The sequence below is a fragment of the Pithys albifrons genome, chromosome 25 (genome assembly GCF_047495875.1).
Source record: "Pithys albifrons albifrons isolate INPA30051 chromosome 25, PitAlb_v1, whole genome shotgun sequence".
In the NCBI taxonomy this organism is placed as follows: domain Eukaryota; kingdom Metazoa; phylum Chordata; class Aves; order Passeriformes; family Thamnophilidae; genus Pithys; species Pithys albifrons.
Genome location: NC_092482.1, coordinates 2,874,496 through 2,896,832, shown reverse-complemented (window position 1 = coordinate 2,896,832; position 22,337 = coordinate 2,874,496). Strand labels below are relative to the sequence as shown.

The window sequence follows — 22,337 nt, the reverse complement described above, 5'->3', positions numbered from 1 at the left end:
CCTGACCCGGAGCAGAGAACATGCTTTATTGGGAATAGATACAGGAACAGCACATTCTACCACGTGATGGGAACAGGGAACAGCTTCTGCAGGACAGTGCCCTCTTCCCTGCTCCACAAGAGATCTACTGCTGTGGGTATTCCATGAGTACCTGCAGTTGGTGAGAATTCAGGAGCAGAGGACACGGACAGCAAATTCAGTAATGCCCACAAGGTCCACACAGGGACTGCTCATCTGCTTTTCTTTTCATTTTTTTTTTCCAGGAGAAAGGCAGACAACCATCAGAGGAGCAAGAGAGAACTTTTCCATGCCAGGATGGGTCAGTGGTTCACAGGGATTGGCTCCCACCTCCCAGGACACTGTGAGTGCTTCATTCCACACCCCATTCCGTGAGGAAGCACCGGAAGGGTCCATGAAATCAGCACTGGGATGGTCCCAGCCCCCACCCCGAGGCTGTCCCCTCTTTCAGAGCCATCCAGGTGGCACAAGGACAGTGGTTATACTGGGAAGCCATGGCAGGGTAGTTTCTTCTATCTGGTGGTGCTGGTGGGAGAGAGGAAGTCAAAGCTTTTTTTTTTTCTGCTTGTTTTACAAAGAGAAACAAGGATGATCCATCCCACAGGAGCACAGCGTGGGCAACCCAGCAACTCGTGGAGCTTCTGTGGCTGTTTGGACAAGGCCAGCAAAGATCTGCCCACAGTTTTGAGTTCTTCAGTCTAGAGGGGAATAAAACCCACCTCTCCAGGACAGAGACCCACAAAACTCTGGGAAAAACATCTCCAGTGAAATACACTCAAGAGGTTGTTTCTGTGTAAAGGGATTCAGTAACTCCAAGGGATAAAGCAGGAAAATCAGGAATTACAGTAAAGGGTCTCTCCAGCAGATGTGGGACTGTGGGAGCTGCAGGAACACTCAGACCAGGGTGTTCCCACACCCTCAGCCTTGACTCAGTGACTCACTAAAGTACAGGAGATGCAAGTTGTGTCTGTACATCATTAACTCTGAAAAGAACTGCTGGATCCTGTGGAAAACTGGAGAGAGGTGGCACATTCTCCCACTAAAACCACTGCAGACCTGGAATGGCACAGCACCAGTTAAAATGCTGGTCAGTGTGACTGCAAACCAGACCTGCCCCAAACAAGCCCTGCCAGGCCTTGTCCAACAGCCACAGAAGTCACTCCAGTGCTGAGAACTCAAGGAAACTGAAGGAAGAAACAACTGGATTATGGGACACAACACAACCTCACTGGAGCAGAGCAGGAGGGTGGGACCAGTGGCTGGACAGGCACAGTACCAGTATCAGGACTCCCTGGGCCAGCTGCAGCTTCCTGGGGGTCCAATACAGATCCAATCCAATCCTTGCAACCTCATTGAGGCCGAGACATCAAGTTCCTCAGAACTGTGGGAGCACAAAGATCCAGGCCAGGCCAGTCCCAAGGGGGGGCTGCTCTGTGTTCTGGGGGCACTGCACCAGCCAACCACAACAGCAACGGAGACAACAGAGATCCCTGGGGAATTTCTACTGCTGGGGGGCACTGGCTCCAGGGGACATGGACACTTAGGTTCCCTTGGGAGGGGTCCATTTCAGACAGCTGGGATCCATGATCTTGTTGCTGTTGGATCTCTTGGCCTCTTTGGCTATCCATTCATCAATCAGGTCCTGAGGGGGAGAGCACAAGGGCAGGTTAAAGCACATGAGCCCAAAGGAGAATTATCCACTCTACAGTGTCATGGATCCAAAGCCACAGATCTGATGGCTCAGTGTGACACAGGAACATCTCCACAGAGCTTTCTAGAAGTTCAGTCCCACTGGTCAGGCTCCAAAATGAAGTGCCAGGGAGTGGCAAACATCCCCTAGTGAGCCACTTAGTAACCCCCTTATACACTGCAAGTCAGGGTACAAACAGGACTCATGCAGGATTCCATTCATTCCATGCACTTGTATGTCAGGGCAGGGTCAGGCTGGATTTTGGGAAAGGTTCTTCCCCCAGAGGGTGGTGGGCACTGCCCAGGCTCCCCAGGGCAGTGGGCACAGCCCCAAGGCTGCCAGAGCTCCAGGAGGGTTTGGATGATCCTCTGGGGCACAGGGAGTGACTCTTGGGGAGCTTCCTCCTCCCATCCTTCCTGCCCAAGGGAGCCCAAATCCAGCTGGACTGGCAGGATGGGGAAGGGATTTCACCCTCCACAGGGTTTGTTCAGCTGGAGAAGAGGAGACTGAGGGGAGACCTTTTGGGGTCTGCAGCTCCTCCTGAAGGGGCAGCTCCATCTCTGCTCTGTGTGAGCAGGGACAGCACCCAGGGAAGGGTTGGAGCTGTGCCAGGGCAGGGTCAGGTTGGATCTCAGGACAAGGCTCTTCCCCAGAGCGTGGTGGGCACTGCCCAGGCTCCCCAGGGCAGTGGGCACAGCCCTGAGGCTGCCAGAGCTCCAGGAGGGTTTGGATGATCCTCTGGGGCACAGGGGGTGACTCCTGGGGATGGTCCTGGACAGGGTCAGGAGATGGACTGGATGACCTTTCTGGGTTCTTCCAACTCGGCATGTTCTGCGATCTCAGATTGTGCTGAGGGGTTGGGTTGAATCTCAGGGAAAGGGACCCCCAGAGGGTGGTGGGCACTGACCAGGCTGCCCAGGGCAGTGGGCACAGCCCCAAGGCTGCCAGAGCTCCAGGACAACACTCTGAGGGACAGGGTGGGATTTTGGGGTGTCTGTGCAGGGCCAGGGGCTGCACTGGATGATCCCTGTGGGTCCCTCCCAGCTCAGGATATTCCATGTCATCTCTTTGCCCAATGAAAGGCTGGCATGGTGAGGACCATGATGGGAATGTTGATCCATTGCTCCCATAAAAAGCCACCTGCAATGAGCAATGTTATCCCACACATCAAGGGCAGGTCAACAGAGTTTATTTCTGCACTGCTGAAGGATCAGGTTGGACACCCAAGTCCTGTTTTACCTGGAGAAATCTCAGCTCTCCCCCAGTGGGATGGGAAGGCTGGAAAACCCAGCACAGTGCAAAGGAAACCCTGGTTCCAGCAAGCTCCTATCCAACAGCTCCATAAAAACAGAGGAGTGACCCTCACCAATCTTACCTGTCTTTTCAGGACCAGGTGTTTTCCCTTCCAGTACTTGAGCATCTGAAGTGCCTGCAGGGTGCTCACAATGTCCACAGGGTTCACTGCAGTCTCCTGGCTGATCTCTGCAAAGCACCACCAGTTTTGGCACAACAGGAACCAACTGCTCCACAACAGCCCCAAACTGCTGGTTTTCAACCAGGAGTTTTCTGGAGCTCCTTTTGGAAGGAGACAGCAAGTTCCTGGCACATACTGAGGAGGTACAGCCAGTAGTGCAGTGATTCAGTGGTGTAAATTTTAGGATTCATGTTAATAAAGTGCAATCCTCTGACAGAAGATACAGTTCTGCTTTTTCAGGACTACCTTGATACCCCTGTGAAAAGCCACAGACTCCTGGGTGCCACCAACAGAGAAATGCTACTAAAAGAGGTCCAAATATTCTTAATATTGGCTCCTGGGGTCATTTTTCTTCTTAAAATTAACATTCTAATCTACAGGTGGATAAAATGTTTGCTGAATCTTTTTACAAATGTATTTTTTTAAAAACAAGGAGCCAAAAAAGCTGCAAACTGGCCCAGCTTTAAGGGGGGGAGGAGGACTGGGGGGGAGGAGGACTGGGGGGGAGGAGGACTGGGGGGGAGGAGGACTGGGGGGGAGGAGGACTGGGGGGGAGGAGGACTGGGGGGGGGAAGGACTGGGGGGGGGGAAGGACTGGGGGGGGGGAAGGACTGGGGGGGGGGAAGGACTGGGGGGGGGGAAGGACTGGGGGGGGGGAAGGACTGGGGGGGGGGAAGGACTGGGGGGGGGAAGGACTGGGGGGGGGAAGGACTGGGGGGGGGAAGGACTGGGGGGGGGAAGGACTGGGGGGGGGAAGGACTGGGGGGGGGAAGGACTGGGGGGGGAAGGACTGGGGGGGGGAAGGACTGGGGGGGGGAAGGACTGGGGGGGGGGAAGGACTGGGGGGGGGGAAGGACTGGGGGGGGGGAAGGACTGGGGGGGGGAAGGACTGGGGAGGAGCCATTCCCACCTACAGGAATATGCTGCTCCACAAATGCCCTGTTGGGTGAGTCAAGCACATCCTGCCTCGTGTTTGAGGGAGGTGAGTGGGATGGAATTCACCACAGGCTTATTTAGCTTCAGCAATACCTTTGATGGAGATCTCCTTCCCCTGGAAGTTATGCAGGTAACGAAGCAGAACTTCCTTCCAGTAGCTGCGGTAGCTGATGAGTCCCAAGTCCGACAGAGGACGTTCTGGAGAGCCAACTTTTTCTTCTACTTTAGAAAGCAAATAGCCTTTAAAGATTAAAAAAAATGTTTAAACTACTCAAAGAGAGGTGCAGAACCAGCCACAGCAGAGCTGTGGGATTTGCTGGTGAAGGGGCCACACTGGAGGGGGCTTTCTCTCTCTACTCACTGAAGTCGATGAGCATTTTGCCATAGCCTTGTCTCATGTACTGGGGCATTGTCAGGATGCAGGAAACGTTGTAGTTGAGGAAAGAATTCTTCTCCTAAAACCAGGAGCAGAGATGGACAGGTCTAGATGTGTGCAAACAATGGGGATATCACAATCCCAACAAGCAACTGATCCAGTACAAGGGGAAAGAAGCAACAGCACAACAAGTAACCTGATCATCCTTTTGCCACCAGCCTGGGGAAGGTGCCCAACTTTACCAGCCACTGAACTGGGGGGTTGGTACACAATTTTAAGCCTGAGATGGCTGGTCATGGAGCTACAGAGTCATGGAATTATGGAATGGTTTGTGTTGGAAGGAACCTTAAAGCTCATCCAGCCCCACCCCCTGCCATGGGCAGGGACACCTCCCACTAGAACAGGTTGTTTCAACCTGGCCTTGGACACTCCCAGGGATGGGATCCTCAGATCAGGCAGGTTTTGCTTTAGAACATTTATTTTTAGCTATTTATTCAGTTCTGACCCAGGTGATTTAAGCAATAGTTTCCTGCACTTTACTTGGCAGAGCATTCTCCTGCCTGTGGAGTTTCACTGACTGAGATATCTAAGCAAGTGCATTGCATGGAATCACCACGTCCAGAAAACAATCCCTGGATTTGCACTGCCATAAGAACAGCCAGGAAAGATGTTTCAGAATGTTTGTTTATTGTCTGCTGCACATCAGTGACTGTTTTTTAGGCAAACAATGGAGAAAACTGGCTCCTACTCTAAGCTTATTTGTGGCACCTGCTGAGGTGGAAAAGCAGAGACATAACTAAGAAATTTTATTCCTTCAAATGCTTTATTTAAAAAAAAATCATGCTGACTATTATTTATTTTAATGTATTTTTCTCTACATTTCTTTACACTTCACCCTGACCTTTGAAGGCACCACTCTGCTTCCTGGCAACAGGAATTCCTCTGAGCTGACTTGGTTTTTGCAAGGAATGAGAGAACCTGGTGCAATCCCTGCAAAGCAGCTGCAATCCCTGCACCAAACAGCACCATTTGTGCAGCTCAGGTTTGAAACTTTGTCTGCTCCACCCAGCAACAAATCCTGAGACTGCAAAAACTCAGGGGGGAGGTTCAGTGTTGTCCTGAACCTCATTAAAGTGAGGTGAGCAATGAACATGTGTGTATTTTCCACTCACCTTGGAGAAATATCCTATCAGGTGACAGCCAGTGTTGTCAGCTTCTGTCATGACATAGAAGAGGAAGGGTTCAACATCATAATAGAGAGTTTTGTGGTCCAGGAAAAGTTTTGCCAGGAGACACAGGTTTTGACAGTAGATCTGGAGGCAAAAGAACAGGTTTATTACACTGGAATATGCCAAGGGAAAACAAAACTGTGCCTGGGAAATGGCAAAGATGTTCTGAAGATGGGGGGTCTTTCAAACAGAGCAGCTGGGCCAGGAAATAATTCCATTTGTGATGGAACTTGGTAAGCCTGGCTTCCTGTTTAGCTTGGAGAAGAGGAGGCTCAGAGGTGACCTCAGCACTGTCTGGAACTCCCTGAAGGGAAGTTGTGGCCAGGTGGGGGTTGGTCTCTTCTCCCAGGCACTCAGCAATAGGACAAGGGGGCACGATGGGCTCAAGCTCTGCCAGGGGAAATTGAAGTTGGAGATGAGAAAGAAATTCTTTGCAGAGAGAGTGCTTAGGCATTGGAATGGGCTGCCCAGAGAGGGGGTGGATTCACCATCCCTAGAGATTTTTAAACGCAGATTTTCCGTGGCACTGAGTGCCATGATCTGGTAAAGGGACTGGAGTTGGACCAAGGGTTGGACTTGATGATCTTGGAGGTCTTTTCCAACCCAATCGATTCTATGATTCTGTGATTCTATCCTGTCTGTCTGCAGGAAAAGCAGTGCCTGGCATATATAAAAGGCTGACTGCACAGCCCAGCCTGGCCTGATGGCCCCTGTTGATTACCTTGTTCTTCTTCCCATCCACCTCGAACACGGAGATGGAGCCCTTGCGGTAAATTTCATCCCCCGGCGGATGTTTCCAAACACATTTTGCCTGTGCCAGGAAAACAAAAGGAGGGTGTCACTCCTGTTTTAAGCACAGCAACCAAGAAAAACCCCCAGCCTTCTCCCCCTCCCACTTCCAAGCTGCTCAGAGGAAGCTCCCACCATGTGCCTGCGGAGGATTGTCTGGCTCTTCATGTACTTGAGGCAGAACTCGCACATGTAGAGGCGCCCGAGCCGCGCGTACTCCTCGGGGTAGGGCGAGTGGTACCACGTGTCCAGCTCGTAGCGACCAAAAGCAATGGTTTTAATCATGTTGCTGCCCTCAGTGATCTGCCCCTGGAGCCTCAGCTTCTCCTGGAAGGGGAAAAAAAATAAATTAAAAGCAGGTGCAGGAGGAAATTTTTTCGAGGAAATCATTTAATTCAAGTTTTCTGAATTAATCGCTGGCTGTGTCGTCGTGGACGGTAAATCCTTGTCATGGATGTAAACCCTGATCTGCAGGGAGAGGACACAGCCCAATGCTCTGCCTCAGGTATCTCAGATGCCACTGTCAGTCACAGGAAAGCATCAAAGGATCCTTTGGTTCCTCTCTGGAGATGGGATGTGGCTTTGGGAAGCACCTCAGGAGCTTCAGCAACATTTCAGTCACCAAGCCAAGGTGGCTTCTGTTGTCCCCACTCCTCAGCCACCCTTTCAGCAGGTGAAGGTGCCCACTCTGCCACTGCAAAACACTGATTAAAATGGCACTGCAGCTTTCCTGCCTGCAGTGCTGAGGTCCAGCTGTGCTTCCAGCAAACCCCTGGGCTGCCTGGCACCTAAATGTTATCCCAGGTATAGCTGTGCTGATTTGGCTGGGCTGCAGCTGCTCTGAAACACTCTGATTTATCTCCACAGGTACCCCAAACCCCAGAAACCTTCGTATTACTCCCAAATGTGAGGTGTGTGATTATGATCTGCTGTGAGGGCCCCACAGTTTAAGCCTCACCAGGTCCTCAGACGCTCGTGCCTGCGCCCTCCGGAACAGCTCCAGGTCGTACTCGCTGGTCAGGTTTTCCAGGAGAGGTTCCCTGGTGTTGCCATAGGTTTGTCTGTGCTCCTGGAACAATCAAACAACACTTTGGCTGCCATGCTGCTACTAAGCTGTTGGATCTTGCAGCTATTTTGGCTGGGAATGCTGCAGGATGATTGGGAATGCCAAACTCTTGCTCAGGGGTTTCATTCCAGACCGGAGGGAATGGAAGAATATTTCAAGTTAGTGCTTTTACCATGTATTTTTCCTTTTGCTCCTTGCTCAGTCCTGAGTTCCTCTTCTTCCTGAGCTCAGCCACTTTCTCTTTGTATCGCAGCTGCCTCTCCGTGGGGGCCTGGAAAACCAGAGGTGGGATCTTTCACTGCTCCATCTGCTCCAAACGTTCCCCTTCCCACCCCAAAGGAACTCTGTCCTGGCCCTCCTTTCATGAGGTTTGTTGTCTCTGAACCAAATCCCCTGCTAATAACAGGGCACTGCAGGTACAACACAGGTATGTAAAGCAGGAATTTTTTCTTCCTACCACAGCCTTTGCCAGTGCACCTCAGCCCCACAAGACAGGGAGCACTCCTCATGGAATGCTTAATCATGGGAAGAGCTCCAAGCTGACTCCTGGAGTCATCTTGACTCAAATCCAACACTCATCAACTGAAAAATGTGATTCCCCTGGTTTGGTTCTTTTCTGTTTAGTCAGAGTCAAATTGCAGTTTGGAGTTCTGCAGGAATTCTTTTGTCCTGCACATCAAAGCACATGGAAAAGATCCTCCTGAGAACACTCCAGCCTCTTGTGGCATTACAGGCCAACCCCAGCTCTGCTCTCCCTGACTGCTCCAGGCCCATTAAAGGGACACAAAGAATGGCCAAACTGGAGGTGACAACTGGGCAGTGTCAGGACTGGCACAGGAGCTCAGCTGGGATGTGGGGAAGGTGAAAGCCACTGATTTTGGGAAGCAGGAGCTGAGGTTCCCCCAGTGTCACCTGGTGCCTGGTGGCATGTCTGTTGTTGTCATCCTGCCGATGGGCCAACATCCGCTCCTCAATCTGCTTGTCCCGGCTCTGGGCCCGCACCTGGAACCCAAAATTCCCCTGTCAGTGCTGCAGCAACTCCCTTTCACTCCTCCTCTCCTCCAGCTGATCATTCTGAGCTGTAACTCACACGTCGGACACACAAATGGTGCTGTCTCACAGCTAAAGACATCAGCTGACACGGGTCAGCTCTGTTCAGAAATTACAAATCTTGGCATTTTGTCCTTAAAAAATAAAAGGGAAACAAACCAGAAGGTAAAACACTCACCTTGCACTCGTCAGCTGAGAGGTTGTGGTAGAGGGGGCAGCCCGAGATGGAGAAGTGCCGCTCGTGTTTCCCAGTCAGGTGTCCTGCAAAGGGTCAGAAAAACAACCCAACTTGTAAGAAATGACCACAAAGAGGTTTAAAAGGTCTCCCAGATCCCTCACTTGAGCAGGCTCAGGTCACTTCCAGTGGGATAGAAGCAGCAAACTTCCTGGTCCATGGCACAAGGAAGGAAAATCTTTCTCATGCTGCCCCAAAAGCTGCACTCTCTGCAGGCAGCCAGGTATGGCAGAGCAGTAATTTGGGTCTGAAATCCTGTTTCTGGCAAAAAATCAGCTCCCTGTCTGCAAGACTCTGCATTTTCCTCCCACACCTGTGCTCATCCTCCTATTTTGGTCCTTATCCTGTCATTCCCCATCACTCCTAGCCAGAAAACACCTCCAGGAATATCCCTGCAGACACAGCTGCATTGAGGCTTCACATCCCTTCCCCACACCCACCTCTCCTTAATATTTCTGCTCCTAATTAACCGCATGTTTTTTACAACTCAACCCAAGTGGGACTTGGAGTATCAGAGCAGGAATGCAGGACCCAACAGAGACAGATCCCAGGGCTGGAATTACCTAAGGAGTTACAGCCAGGAGTGGGGCACTTCATGTTGAAGTTGTAGCTCTCGTGGAAGCGGCGGCGCTTGGGGCGGTGGGACAGGTCACTGCCCGAGTCCTTCATGGACATGTCCTTGGCAATGCTCTCGTCGTGGGACACGTTGGGGCTGGAGATGTCGATGTCAGACTCCGAGGAAGGCGCATTCCCGGTGGGCGTGCGAGGAGGGGACTCATCGTGATCCGCTGCGTTCTTGGTGTCTGGAGAAGGGTAGGGATGAGGGTGTGGATTAGGGTATGGATGAGGGAATGGATGAGGGGAGGGCATGGATGAGGGCATGGCACGGATGAGGGTAGGACATGGATGATGATAGGGATGAGGATAGGGCACGTATGAGGAGAGGGCATGGATGAGGACAGGGCATGGATGAGGACAGGGATGAGGACAGTGCATGGATGAAGGTGTGGATGAGGATGTGGATGAGGGCACGGATGGGGAGAGGGCACGGATGGGGAGAGGGCACGGATGGGGAGAGGGCACGGATGGGGAGAGGGCACGGATGGGGAGAGGGCACGGATGGGGAGAGGGCACGGATGGGGAGAGGGCACGTACGAGGTCAGGGCAAGGATGAGGAGAGGGCATGGATCAGGGTATGGATGAGGGCATGGATGAGGGCACGGACGGGGAGAGGGCACGGACGGGGAGAGGGCACGGACGGGGAGAGGGCACGGACGGGGAGAGGGCAAGGACGGGGAGAGGGCAAGGACGGGGAGAGGGCAAGGACGGGGAGAGGGCATGGATGAGGGTATGGATGAGGATGTGGATGAGGGCATGGATGAGGAGAGGACATGGATGAGAGCACAGATGAGGACAGGGCAAGGATTAGGGCAGGCCACGGACGAGGATATGGATGAGGATAGGGCATGGATGAGGATATGGATGTTATAAATCAAGTGGGAAAAGCCTTTAAAAACACACAGAGCCGCTCTGCCCCTCCGCCCTTGGCACACTCCGGGATCAGGGTTTCCCCCCCAGGCCTCCCCCAGCACCCACCTCTGTCCGAGAAGTCCACCACGTGCTCGGTCTCGGAGCCCGAGGAGCGCGTCTGGCGCAGCGGGTACTTCTTGGGCGTGACGGGCGCGGGTTGCTGCTGGCTGCGGGTCACCCTGCGCGTGGAGTACACGGGCTCGTCCGCGCCGAAGGGCGCCGTGCTGCGCACCGGGCTGGAATCTGTGCCGCGGGAATGCCGGTTAGGCGGCGGGAACGCTGGGTGTGCCGCGGGAACCCCGGTTAGGCACCGCGGGAACCCCGGCTAGGCCGCGGGAAGGGCGGTTACGCCGCGGGAACCCCGGTTAGGCCACGGGAATGGCGGTTAGGCACCGCGGGAACGCCACGGGAACAGCGGTTAGGCCGCGGGAACCGGCACCGAGCGCCCGCCATGCGCCGGCCCAGCCTGACCCACAGAACCTCCAGGGTTCCTCAGCTGAGCAGGCTGGAGCTGCAACAGCCTCCTCCCCACTTAAGGACTTAATTAAGTAATTACCAAGCAGATCCCGTTTGGAGAGTTAAAGATCCGTTAGTTTAGAGAAGAGCTATCAGTGTTTAGATAACCCTTGGGAAGGGCAGGATTGCTTCCAGAGTTGGGATCTGTAATTCATTTAGGATTTGGATTTGCAGCTGATTTGGAATTTGGATTTGATCTCTACTTGTAGCTGATTTGGGCTTTGATCTGTGTTTGTAGCTGATAAAGGTTAGACAACCCTTGGGAAGGGCAGGATTGCTTCCAGAGTTGGAATCTGTATTTTCTTTAGGATTTGGATTTGCAGCTGATTTGGGATTTGGATTTAATTTGAATTTGTAGCTGATTTGAGACGGATTTGATCTGGATTTGTAGCTGACATGGGTTAGACAACCCTTGGGAAGGGCAGGAATGCTTCCAGAGTTTGGATCTGTAATTTATTTAGGATTTGGATTTAATTTGAATTTGTAGCTGATTTGAGATTTGGATTTGATCTGGATCTGTAGCTGATTTGGGATTAGGATTTGATCTGTGTTTGTAGCTGATTTGGATTAGACAACCCTTGGGAAGGGCAGGATTGCTTCCAGAGTTGGGATCTGTAATTTATTTAGGATTTGGATTTGCAGCTGATTTAGGATTTGGATTTGATTTGGATTTGTAGCTGATTTGGGATTTGCATTTGATCTGGATTTGTAGCTGACATGGGTTAGACAACCCTTGGGAAGGGCAGGATTCCTTCCAGAGTTGGGATCTGTATTTTCTTTAGGATTTGTATTTGTAGCTGATTTGGAATTTGGATTTAATTTGAATTTGTAGCTGATTTGAGACTTGGATTTGATCTGGATTTGTAGCTGATTTGGGATTTGGATTTGTTCTGTATTTGTAGCTGATTTGGATTAGATAAACCTTGGGAAGGGCAGGATTGCTCCCAGAGTTGGGATCTGTAATTTATTTAGGATTTGGATTTGTAGTTGATTTGGGATTTGGATTTCATCTGTATTTGTAGCTGATTTGGGGTTTGCATCTCTATTTGTGATCCTGCACTGCTCATAAGAATCCCAGAATGGTTTGGGTTTGAAGGGACCTTTAAGCTCATCCAGTTCCAACCCTGACAATGGGCAAGGAGTATAAATAAAACAATAATTTTGCATTAAAATAATTCTGTCATAACTTTAGAATATCACAGGGATTCCACACACACCTTCCCACTTGTTTTTAAGATCTAATCACACACATGTGTTTCTTATCTGCAATAAAATTTATCACAAACCACCTTTCTTTTTAATCCAAGTATCTACATGGAGCAATAAAAATAAGCTTTTATCTCCTGTCATTTCCTCCCCTTAATGCCAGATGGCAACACACAAATCAAGAGCCAAACCCTGCCCACACTAACACTAAAAAAAAGAGGAGGTGAACACGTTCCATGTTTCCTTTTATGATCTGGGTGCCAAAGGAGGAGCACACAAAAAAACTGGCAATATGTTGGTTGCATTTACTGCACAGCAGGATCACCAAATCACAAAAATAAACGGCCCCTTGTAGCACAGAACCCCCCCAAACAAACAAATAAAGGAAACCAAACCAACTTTCACCTCTAAATTCCTTCCAGTACCAAATTAACTGGTAAGGAGATTTTCAGAGTCCTCAGAAAAACGAGGCAGTGGAATTATGGTGTTTGATTCCTCCTTTCCTTCATTTGTCACCTTTAGTTTTGGACAGAGGACACTCATGTTCTCATTTCCACCACCAGTGCAACCTGTGGATTTTACAGCCCCATCTGTGCACATAAAGGTGCTTTTTGCTGTGCTAAAAACAGTCAACAAAACCACCCCCATATTTCCATTTCTACTTAAATTCCACACATTTTGGCTCTAAACATCAGGAATATGAGTACATCGAGGTTGGGGTTTTTTTTCCCCTTAAGATGCTGGGATTCTTTTGGCAGTTTCAGAGCCTTTCCATGTTGGGGAAGAGCCCTCACCTCAGCTGGTTAAAACTTGGTTGTAATAACCCCAAGGTCATGGGTTCAATCCCTGTGTGGGCCATTGAGTTGAGAGTTGGACTTGATGATCCTTGTGGGTCCTTTCCAGCTCAGAACAGTCTGGGATTCTGTGAATGGGTTGGGAGGAACCTCCAGTGCCACCCCCTGCCACGGACAGGGACACCCCAGTTGGTTAGAACTTGGCTGTAATGATGCCAAGGTCATGGGTTCAATCCCTGTGTGGGCCATTGAGTTGAGAGTTGGACTCTATGATCCTTGTGGGTCCTTCCAGCCCAGAACAGTCTGGGATTCTGTGAATGGGTTGGGAGGAACCTTAAAGCTCATCCAGTGCCACCCCCTGCCATGGACAGGGACACCCCAGTTGGTTCAAACTTGTTTGTAATGATGCCAAGGTCCTGAGTTCAATCCCTGTGTGGGCCATTGAGTTGAGAGTTGGACTCAATGATCCTTGTGGGTCCTTCCTAACTCAGAATAGTCTGGGATTCTGTGAATGGGTTGGGAGGAACCTCCAGTGCCACCCCCTGCCATGGACAGGGACACCCCAGTTGGTTCAAACTTGTTTGTAATGATGCCAAGGTCCTGAGTTCAATCCCTGTGTGGGCCATTGAGTTGAGAGTTGGACTCTATGATCCTTGTGGGTCCTTCCAGCCCAGACCAGTCTGGGATTCTGACTCTTACCTTGGGAGCTCTGGCTGAGCCGGGCCGAGGAGCGCGTGACACGGGCCGAGCGCCGCGAGGTGCCGTCGCTCTCCGAGCTGTCCGTGTGCTCGGGGTCCGTGGAGAAATCCGAGTCCTCGGTGCCATCGGAGCTGCTGCCCGCGTTCCTCTGCCAGGGCACAGGGCACAGGTCAGCAGGGAGGAGGGAGCTCTGCTGGGACTGCTCAAAAACGTCTCACAGAATCACACCATGGTTGGGTTGGAGGGACCTCAAAGCTCAGAGGAAAAGGGATTTCCTCAAAGGGAAGATATTGAGGGGCTGGAGTGGGTTCAGAGAAGAGCAACGAGGCTGGAGAAGGGACTGGATGTGGCTCTGAGTGTCCTCTGAAACACCTCCAGGGACAGAGAATCCAACATGTCTTGATCCAACCCCACTGTGATCACCAGCCCAGGGCACTCCGTGATCCAGGGGTTGGATCAAGGGTTGGACTTGGTGATCTCAGAGGTCTCTTCCAACCCAACTGAGAAGAGAAGAGCAACGAGGCTGGAGAAGGGACTGGAGCACAAGTGCTGAGGGGAGAGGCTGAGGGAGCTGGGGGTGTTCAGCCTGGAGAAGAGGAGGCTCAGAGGTGACCTCAGCACTGTCTGGAACTCCCTGAAGGGAAGTTGTGGCCAGGTGGGGGTTGGTCTCTTCTCCCAGGCACTCAGCAATAGGACAAGGGGGCACGATGGGCTCAAGCTTTGCCAGGGGAAATTGAAGTTGGAGATGAGAAAGAAATTCTTTGCAGAGAGAGTGCTCAGGGATTGGAATGGGCTGCCCAGAGAGGGGGTGGATTCCCCATCCCTGGAGGTTTTTCAGCTGAGCTTGGCCGTGGCACTGAGTGCCATGATCTGGTAAAGGGACTGGAGTTGGACCAAGGGTTGGACTTGATGATCTCGGAGGTCTCAGGGGGTGAGCAGGTGGGATTAAAACCACAACATGCTGGGGGGACATCCGGGGGGTCATTGGGGGTCCCCCGGGTGGGCAGGGCCGTGAGGGGACACCCTGTGGTGTCGTTGGAGTCCCTTTGGAAGGGCAGGCTGTGAGGGGACACCTGGAGTGTTGCTGGGGGTGGGCAGGGCCGTGAGGGGGCACCCGGGGTATTGCTGGGGGTTGGAATGGCAGGAGAGCCCCCCGAGTGGGCAGGGCCGTGAGGGGACACCCGTGGTGTCGCTGGGGGTGGGTAGGGCCGTGAGGGGGCACCCGGGGGGGTCGTTGGGGGTCCCTTCAGAAGGGCAGGGCCGTGAGTGGACACCCGGGGGGTCGTTGGGGGTCCCCTGGGTGGGCAGGGCCGTGAGGGGACACCCGGGGGGGTCGTTGGGGGTCCCTTCAGAAAGGCAGGGCCGTGAGTGGACACCCGGGGGGTCGTTGGGGGTCCCCTGGGTGGGCAGGGCCGTGAGGGGACACCCGGGGGGGCGTTGGGGTCCCTTCGGAAGGGCAGGGCCGTGAGTGGACACCCGGGGGGTCGTTGGGGTCCCTTCGGAAGGGAGGGCCGTGAGGGGACACGGCGGTGTCGCTGGGGGTGGGCAGGGCCGTGAGGGGACACCGCGGTGTCGCAGGGGGTGGGCAGGGCCGTGAGGGGCCGGCAATGGCGGCTCCGTGAGGGGAGGGGGGGGCGGTGGCGGGAGTGTGGCCGCTTTGTTTTGCACCCAGCGGAGCCGCGCCCGCACCAGCCAATGGCAGCGCGTGTGGGAGGAGCGAGGCGGAGTGCCCGCCAATGGCAGCTCGAGGAGCAAAAAGGCGCGCCCCGCGGCGCGTGATTGACGGCAGGGCCAGCCAATCAGCGCCAGGCTTGGTCCCAAGGCAACATCACCGGAGTGTGGCGTAGCAAGAGGGGAGGTGGGAATGACGCATGCGCGGAGAGTGACCGTTGGGGGTGGAGATGGACAGCGGCAAGGGCCAGTCAGCGGCCAGCCCGGCACGGTGAGACAGCCAATAGGCGAAGAGCTCTGCAACAGTCTGACCAATCAGAAACGCCAAGGGGCGGACCCCACGGAGCGCGCGGGGAGGGGTAACGGTGGCCGTTGGGGGAAGGTGATTGACAGGCACGGCGGCCAATCAGCGCGCGGCGGGCGCGTGTGGGAGCCAATGAGGGGGGGCAGGGGGCGGGCGCTGGCGGCTCCAGGCCGCTGTTTTCCCCCCGGTTTTATGCCCGGGAGAAGCAGCGCAGGGGCTGGTCAGAGGCACAGAACTGCGGCCGGGGCTCGCTGCTCCCCTCCCGCCGCCCGCCTTCTCGGTTTCCCGGCCGCGCTTACCTTCCTGCGTTGCATCCTGGGCGGGGGCTGCGAGGTTGCCTGGTCCCCGGCACCCGCGGCCCGGGAGGCGGCGGTGGCCGCCACCGCCGCCGTGTTAGCGCTGGCGGGCTCCGTGGTGACAGCCGTGTCTCCCGCCCTGCGGCACGTCTGCTCGTCCTGCGCCAGCCCCGCTCCCGCCGCCGTTCCGCGCTCGGTCCCCTCACGCTTCCGCCGGGACACGGCCCACACCCCCCGTCACGTGACCGCGCGCCATCTTGCAACCGGGCAGGCATCGCCGTGCTGCCGCTCCCATTGAAGCCGCGCGCGGCCATCTTTGATCCGGGCCTAGCGCTTTTGGTGGGGCGCGCGGCGGCGGCGGCCATGTTTGGTGAGGGCGAGAGGCGGCGGGGCGCGGGCCGGGCGTGTGGCGAGCGGCGCCATGTTGGGTGCGGGCAGGCCGGGCCGGGCCGAGCCGAGCCGTGCTGAGACGCCGCCGGGGCCGCGGAGCGATGGGACGGAGCAGGGCGGTGAGTGCCGGGGCTGCGGGGCCGGGCGAGGGCGAGACCGGGGCTCCCGAGGCTCCCGGGGCCCCTCCTGCTGCCGCTTCAGCCACAGAGGCCTGGTCAGGGCCTGCGCTGCGGGCGCGCACCGGGGGAGGCCCGTGTCGTTAATTAGGGTTGATTGATCTTCCTGCTCGCGGAATGTTGGCGCTGGGAGGGGTTTTCGGGGCTGGGTCGGGTTTTCGGGGCTGGGTCTTCTCTCCCAGAGGTCTCTGCCCTACTGGAGTCGGAGCTGAGGGGCGAGTTGCCCTCAATGGGGACCGAGTTGGCAAAAACTGTGGAGGAATCCTGGAATGGTTTGGTGATCACAGTGGGGTTGGACCAAGGGTTGGACTTGATGATCTGGGAGGTCTTTTCCAACCCAATCCATTCTATGATTCTGTGATAATGCTGGTGAGGGGACTGGAGCACAAGCCCTGTGAGGAGAGACTGAGGGAGCTGGGGGTGTTCAGCCTGGAGAAGAGGAGGCTCAGGGCAGAGCTCATCACTCTCTACAACTCCCTGACAGGAGGTTGTAGCCAGGTGGGGGTTGGTCTCTTCTTCCATACAACTGTCAGTAAGACAAGAGGGCATGGCCTTAAGTCTGCCAGGGGAGGTTTAGGTTGGATATTAGAAAGAAATTCTTTGCAGAGAGAGTGCTCAGGCATTGGAATGGGCTGCCCAGAGAGGGAGTGGATTCCCCATCCCTGGAGGTTTTTCAGCTGAGCTTGGCCGTGGCACTGAGTGCCATGATCTGGTAAAGGGACTGGAGTTGGACCAAGGGTTGGACTTGATGATCTGGGAGGGCTTTTCCAACCCAATCCATTCTGTGATTCTGTGGATGTGGCACTGAGTGAGAATCCACCATGTCTTGATCCAACCCCACTGTGATCACCAGCCCAGGGCACTGAGTGCCCTGGGCTGGTGATCACAGTAGGGTTGGATCAAGGGTTGGACTTGCTGATCTCAGAGGTCTTTTCCAACCCAATCCATTCTATGATTTTATGGTTCTATGAGTGGAAGTGGAGCAGCTGCAGGTGCTGGAGGTTCTGCCACGGTGCCACCACCACTAGATGTCAGTGGATGAAGGAAATGAAATTTGGGATGAGCTCAGAAGGAGATGGAGCAGTTTCTTCAGGGCTGGTGTAGCTGCTGCTCACCAGGAGCCCACTGGGGTTCAACTCCTCTTAATAAGGTTTTAAGCCAGACTTTAAGGCTCAGAATTTTCTAAGCTGGACTTTTCTGATGCTAAACCAGAAGGTTTAGAATCACAGACTCACCAAACATCCTGTGCTGAAAAGGGACCCACCAGGATCAGCAATTCCCAACTCCTGGCCCTGCCCAGGACTGCCCCAAGTTTGTCAAGCCCTTGATGGTGAAATTTCATATGATTTTTGGGTTTAAAATCCTCATTTATGGAATATCTGGAGGTGGCAGTTGGCCACTGGTGTCAGCAGAGATCCCTTGGCCCTGAAGATCTCAGGGAATCTGAAATCTCTCCAGGTTTTGGGCCTGGGGGATGGAACTGGGTCATCTCCAACCTCTTTTCCAACCATTACATGATTAAATATTAATTATCTCTTGCTGAATCTTAGAAGATACAGGCAATAAAAATACAGGCAGACTTTTCTCAAAACAAGTGAGATGCAACTTGAGTTTGTTGAAATTAAAGTTTTAGGTTTAAAAAATTAGATTTAAACCTCATATCTCCTGCCTTGGTTCCCTCTTGCTCTGGAGACTTGGCCCTGAGTGAGCTGCCATCACTTCATTAGTGATGATACAAGTTATAGGAATTGTTAGGAAGCAGAATAAATGTTTGTAAAGTACCTGAGGTTTCTTCAAATCATTCCCTGTAATTCTCTGTGTGTCCTTTGCTGTGATCTGTTCCTGCACTGACTTTAACTCAGAGTGTTTAAAGGAACTGTGGAATGAAACTGCAGCCACAAAAACACCTCAAGTGCCACACTGATAAATCCCTCTTGCTTTTAGGTGCCAGCCCAGCCCAGCTCTGGGGGGGAGAGTTATCCAGAGACTGGGATAATGCTGGAGAGCTGGAGAGATCCAGATGGGAAGATCCAGATGGAAAGATCCAGAGCTGCTGGAAAGATCCAGATGTGAAGATCCACAGGAGCTGGGAAGATCCAGAGTTGCTGGAAAGATCCAGATGGGAAGATCCATAGGAGCTGGAAGGATCCAGATATGAAGATCCAGGGGGGCTGGAAAGATCCAGATGGGAAGATCCAGGAGGGCTGGGAAGATCCAGATGGGAAGATCCAGGGGGGCTGCTGCTGTTCCTTGCACATTTTCAGAAGGTGAGTAGAGGAGGTTCCCTCTGCTCTGGGCCCTGACTAATATTTCTGATATTTGGCTGACTGAGCAGCACCAGGGACCTGTTGGCCCAGCATGGAAAGGCTGAGGAATTCCTGATCCTTTTGGTGTCTGTGGGTTGGGTCAGGGAGGGGAATTCAGATCCAGAGCACCCCAAGGGGTCACCCCAAACTGTTCTGTCCCAGCTCAGCTCTGGGCCAGGCACAGGGAGGGAGGTGCAAACAGGGCAATGCACTTGGATCCAAGTGGGAGGAGCTGCAAAACCCAGGATTTAATAGGTAGGAATTCTGTGGGAACTGGACTAGCAACAGGCTGGACCCAAATTTTGAGTCTTTACTTCTGTATCAAACTCTGCAGGAACAAACCCAACAATTATTTAATTCACACACTTGAGCTGCTAAAACAGGGTTGGGGTTTTGTTTGCAGATTGACTTTGTATTTTCTTCTTTTGCATTAAAAAGAAAAGTGTGAATGAGCTGCAGCACATCAGGAGGGCTCCACTTTGGAGAGGGAGGGGGTGGGTTTATTTTTTACAGCCTGATTTTTTTACAGTCAGTGATTTGAGCATAAATAGCCCCAGAAATCCATCCCTGCAGCTCTGTGGGTGGATGGCCTGGGGTGTTCCATGCACTGGAACAGGATCCATGGACTCTTCCCTGGGGCTCTGGCCCAGCCTGTGTTTCCTGGCATCAGGAGCAAGGCCAATCCAGCCTGGCCTTTTTTTAAAAAAAATGTGATGGAAAAAAAAATAAAAAAAGAGAGATCCAGGCTGGGTTTTGCTGAAAGCAGAACTTTTTCACTTGGTTCCAGCTGATTTTACAGCCCCACTTCCTGGGCCCCTCCCTCCCCTGGGTCTCACAGCATAATCTAATTATTAAACAGCTCCAATAAAAGTCCATTTTGCCCTGGCAGGACTAAAGTTTATTGATGGGCTGGATATTTTTGTGCCCCCCTCGTCCTGTCCCTGCCAAAATGGGTTGTTGTTTTTTTGGCTTCTCTTTGGATTTGTGCTCTGCTCCTTTAATACATTCCTTCCAGTCTAGGCAGAGCCTGGCACTGCAGTGAGGGCTCCCTAATCCATCAGGGCTGCTCCTAAAGGAAAACTCTGCTCATGGACACAAACTCAGGATCCTCACAGGTGTGGGAAAAACATTTGTCACCAGGGAGGACCCTGATGTGGGAAGTGAAGGTGAAACCTGACCCTGGTTGGCACCTCAGGGCCCATCCTGTGGGCAGCTCTTCCCCAGCCAACTCTGGGGCTCAGTTTCCAGCTGACAGGAATGTCTTGGTCCTAATAAGAACCTTCAGGATGTTAAAACCAGGTTGGATGTGAGTGTAGCAGGGCAGAATTTATCTGTGCTTGCTCCAGTAATTAAAGAGTGATCCCTAATCACTGTTCCTGCAGTGGTGGTGGGGGGTAATTAAAGGATGTGCCTCTTGGGATCCAAAGGGAAAATAAGAGGAAGGGAGCAGAGCAACAAGTGTCACCCCAGAGCAAAGGGTGGAGTGATCTGGAGGATCAGCAAGGACAGGAAAATAAGGAGCCTTCAGATAAGGAGTGAGAGACTTGTCGTGGGATGGGGTGGAAATGAGAACCAGGGCTGAGAAACACCATTTTGGGAGCAGATTCCAACCAGTTTGGTCCCTGAGTGAGTGCTGGGATGGTCTGACATGTTCCACCATGGAATATCCACCAGTTTGGGAGGATCTCTTGGCTCTGGTTCCCTGGAGGGTGGAGAGCTCAGAGCATCAATGCTGAGGGAGCCAAAAAGCCACCAAAGGGGCAGTGGGGAGTGGGAGGACAGCACAAAATGGGGGCTGTGGCTGTTACACCACTTGGTATTTATTGTGTGATATGATCACTGTGCTTTATACCTCTAATTAGGGGGAAAAAACCCTGTTCTTTATGCCTCTAATTAGGGAAAAACATTGTCTTGGCTGGAGCAAACTGTCAGCTAATTAAAGCCTGGGGTGAGCAGTGCTGGTGCTTTCTGGGACTCGTGTCCTGTCAGAACTGCTGCAAAATGGCTGTTCTGGGCTCCTGTGCCAGCTGGAACTGCTGATTTCCTTTGAAACTCCTGCTTTTCTAATTATTCATGGCAAAAAAAAGAAAAAAAAAAGCTCCTTCCCATATGAAGTCCTGGCTCAGTGAGCTCCAGGGTGAGCCAAGTAGGTGATTTTCTTCAGCTCTGCATTTTTTCCTAATTACACTGTGCCAGTTGTTACCAGCACTTTGGTTTACCTGTGCTTCCCAGGTCTGAAATTCCATGTTCTGGAGAAGCTCAGCAGCACTTCTGGGGGATATTTGTCTTGGGATTGCCTTGGATCTATAAGAGGATGATATTTTTTAGTGCCAAATACAGCCCTTTATGTAAAATTCTTGTTTCTATGGCGTGTTTTTTATACTTTTTCCCTTGTAGCTCAGCTGGAGAAGAGGGAGACAGATCTGTGGGAGGTGCCAGGCAGGAGCTGGAGCATAAACTGGAGCTGTAATTGCTGCAAACTGGGAAACCAGGGGGTTTGCCTCTCCTAAAAACTTCCATTCTCCAGGGTGTTACTCCTTTATTGCACGTTTTACATCTAATTTTCCCACCTGATGCATCTAATTTTCCACCCATGTTGCTCTGGGAAATCTTCCTAAGCCTCTGGTGGTGGCTAATTCCTGAATCCATCTCTTTAGGTACAGGAGAGACCCAAGTGGGATCCACCAGCACAGATCCCTTGGAACACTCAGACTGCAGCTCCTGCAGGGCCTGGCACAGGGCAGGGGGTGCCCCCCGTGCCATCAGCACCTCTGAGTGTGTGAGGAAAACATCCCAAGGAGGATAATCCCTCCAGCAGTGGGAGGATCAGGAAGATGCAGCTCCAGGTACAGACCACCTTTGTTTGGAGCTGGAGGGTTTGGGGTTTGCTCTGGGGATAACTGACTGACTCCCCTTCCCTGTATCCATTTCCATGCCCTGCTCTGGGGTTGGCAGGGCTGGGCAGGGGCATTTCTTTGAAGTGTTTGGTGCTGTGTGGGTGATTCACCCTCTGAGGAGAGGCTTTTCCTGCCTTTCCATGGCTCAGGAACTGCTCCATTTCATAATGTCTCCTTACTCTTAGCAGGGCTTGTGCTCTGCTCCCAAAACTCCCACTGTTTTCACTGCAAGCATGACCAGACTGTGAAATAGCTTGGCTGGTCTGGTGAATAATCTGTGAGTCTCTTTTAATAAACTGCAGTTTTATTTATCTTGCTGCTCTTTAGAGCTTTTCATCTGCAAACATTCGAGGGCAGAAGCAGCAAAAGGCAGCCGTGGCTCCTGGGGCTGGAGTGGGAGTCAGACAGGCAGGCATTTTCCTCCCCACTCTGGAGGGAGAGGAATTCTGCTCAAGGACAATGAGGGAAAGCTTAACTTGTGTGCTGAGTGACCCTTTGATCTTCCACGTTCATGCTCAGCTGATCAGGACTTTAAATCTCAGCTCTGTCTCCCTCCTCCCCACAGCCAACAGCCAGAAATATAATCCCCCCTGGGACTGGAGCAGGAGGGCAGAGCTGCAGTGGCAGCTGCTCAGCCTGACCTGGGCTCTGTTTGCCTGTCCCTGCCTGCAGTGACACCCCACGGGCTC

General features: G+C 52.9%; 1 protein-coding gene across 1 annotated transcript; it reads right to left on the bottom strand.

The window, feature by feature from the left end:
* Positions 1–6: 6 nt before the first annotated feature.
* On the bottom strand, positions 7–16,107 carry KAT7 (lysine acetyltransferase 7). The gene is made up of 15 exons (XM_071577112.1): positions 15,883–16,107; positions 13,609–13,756; positions 10,460–10,636; positions 9,427–9,666; positions 8,807–8,889; positions 8,491–8,580; positions 7,751–7,849; positions 7,471–7,581; positions 6,648–6,839; positions 6,445–6,534; positions 5,667–5,807; positions 4,480–4,573; positions 4,212–4,358; positions 3,084–3,190; positions 7–1,660 (listed from the first exon to the last, which is right to left on the bottom strand). The coding sequence occupies exons 1-15, from the start codon at positions 15,895–15,897 to the stop codon at positions 1,559–1,561; spliced, it is 1,836 nt and encodes a 611-aa protein (XP_071433213.1). The 5' UTR covers positions 15,898–16,107; the 3' UTR covers positions 7–1,558.
* Between the last annotated feature and the right edge of the window lie 6,230 nt (positions 16,108–22,337).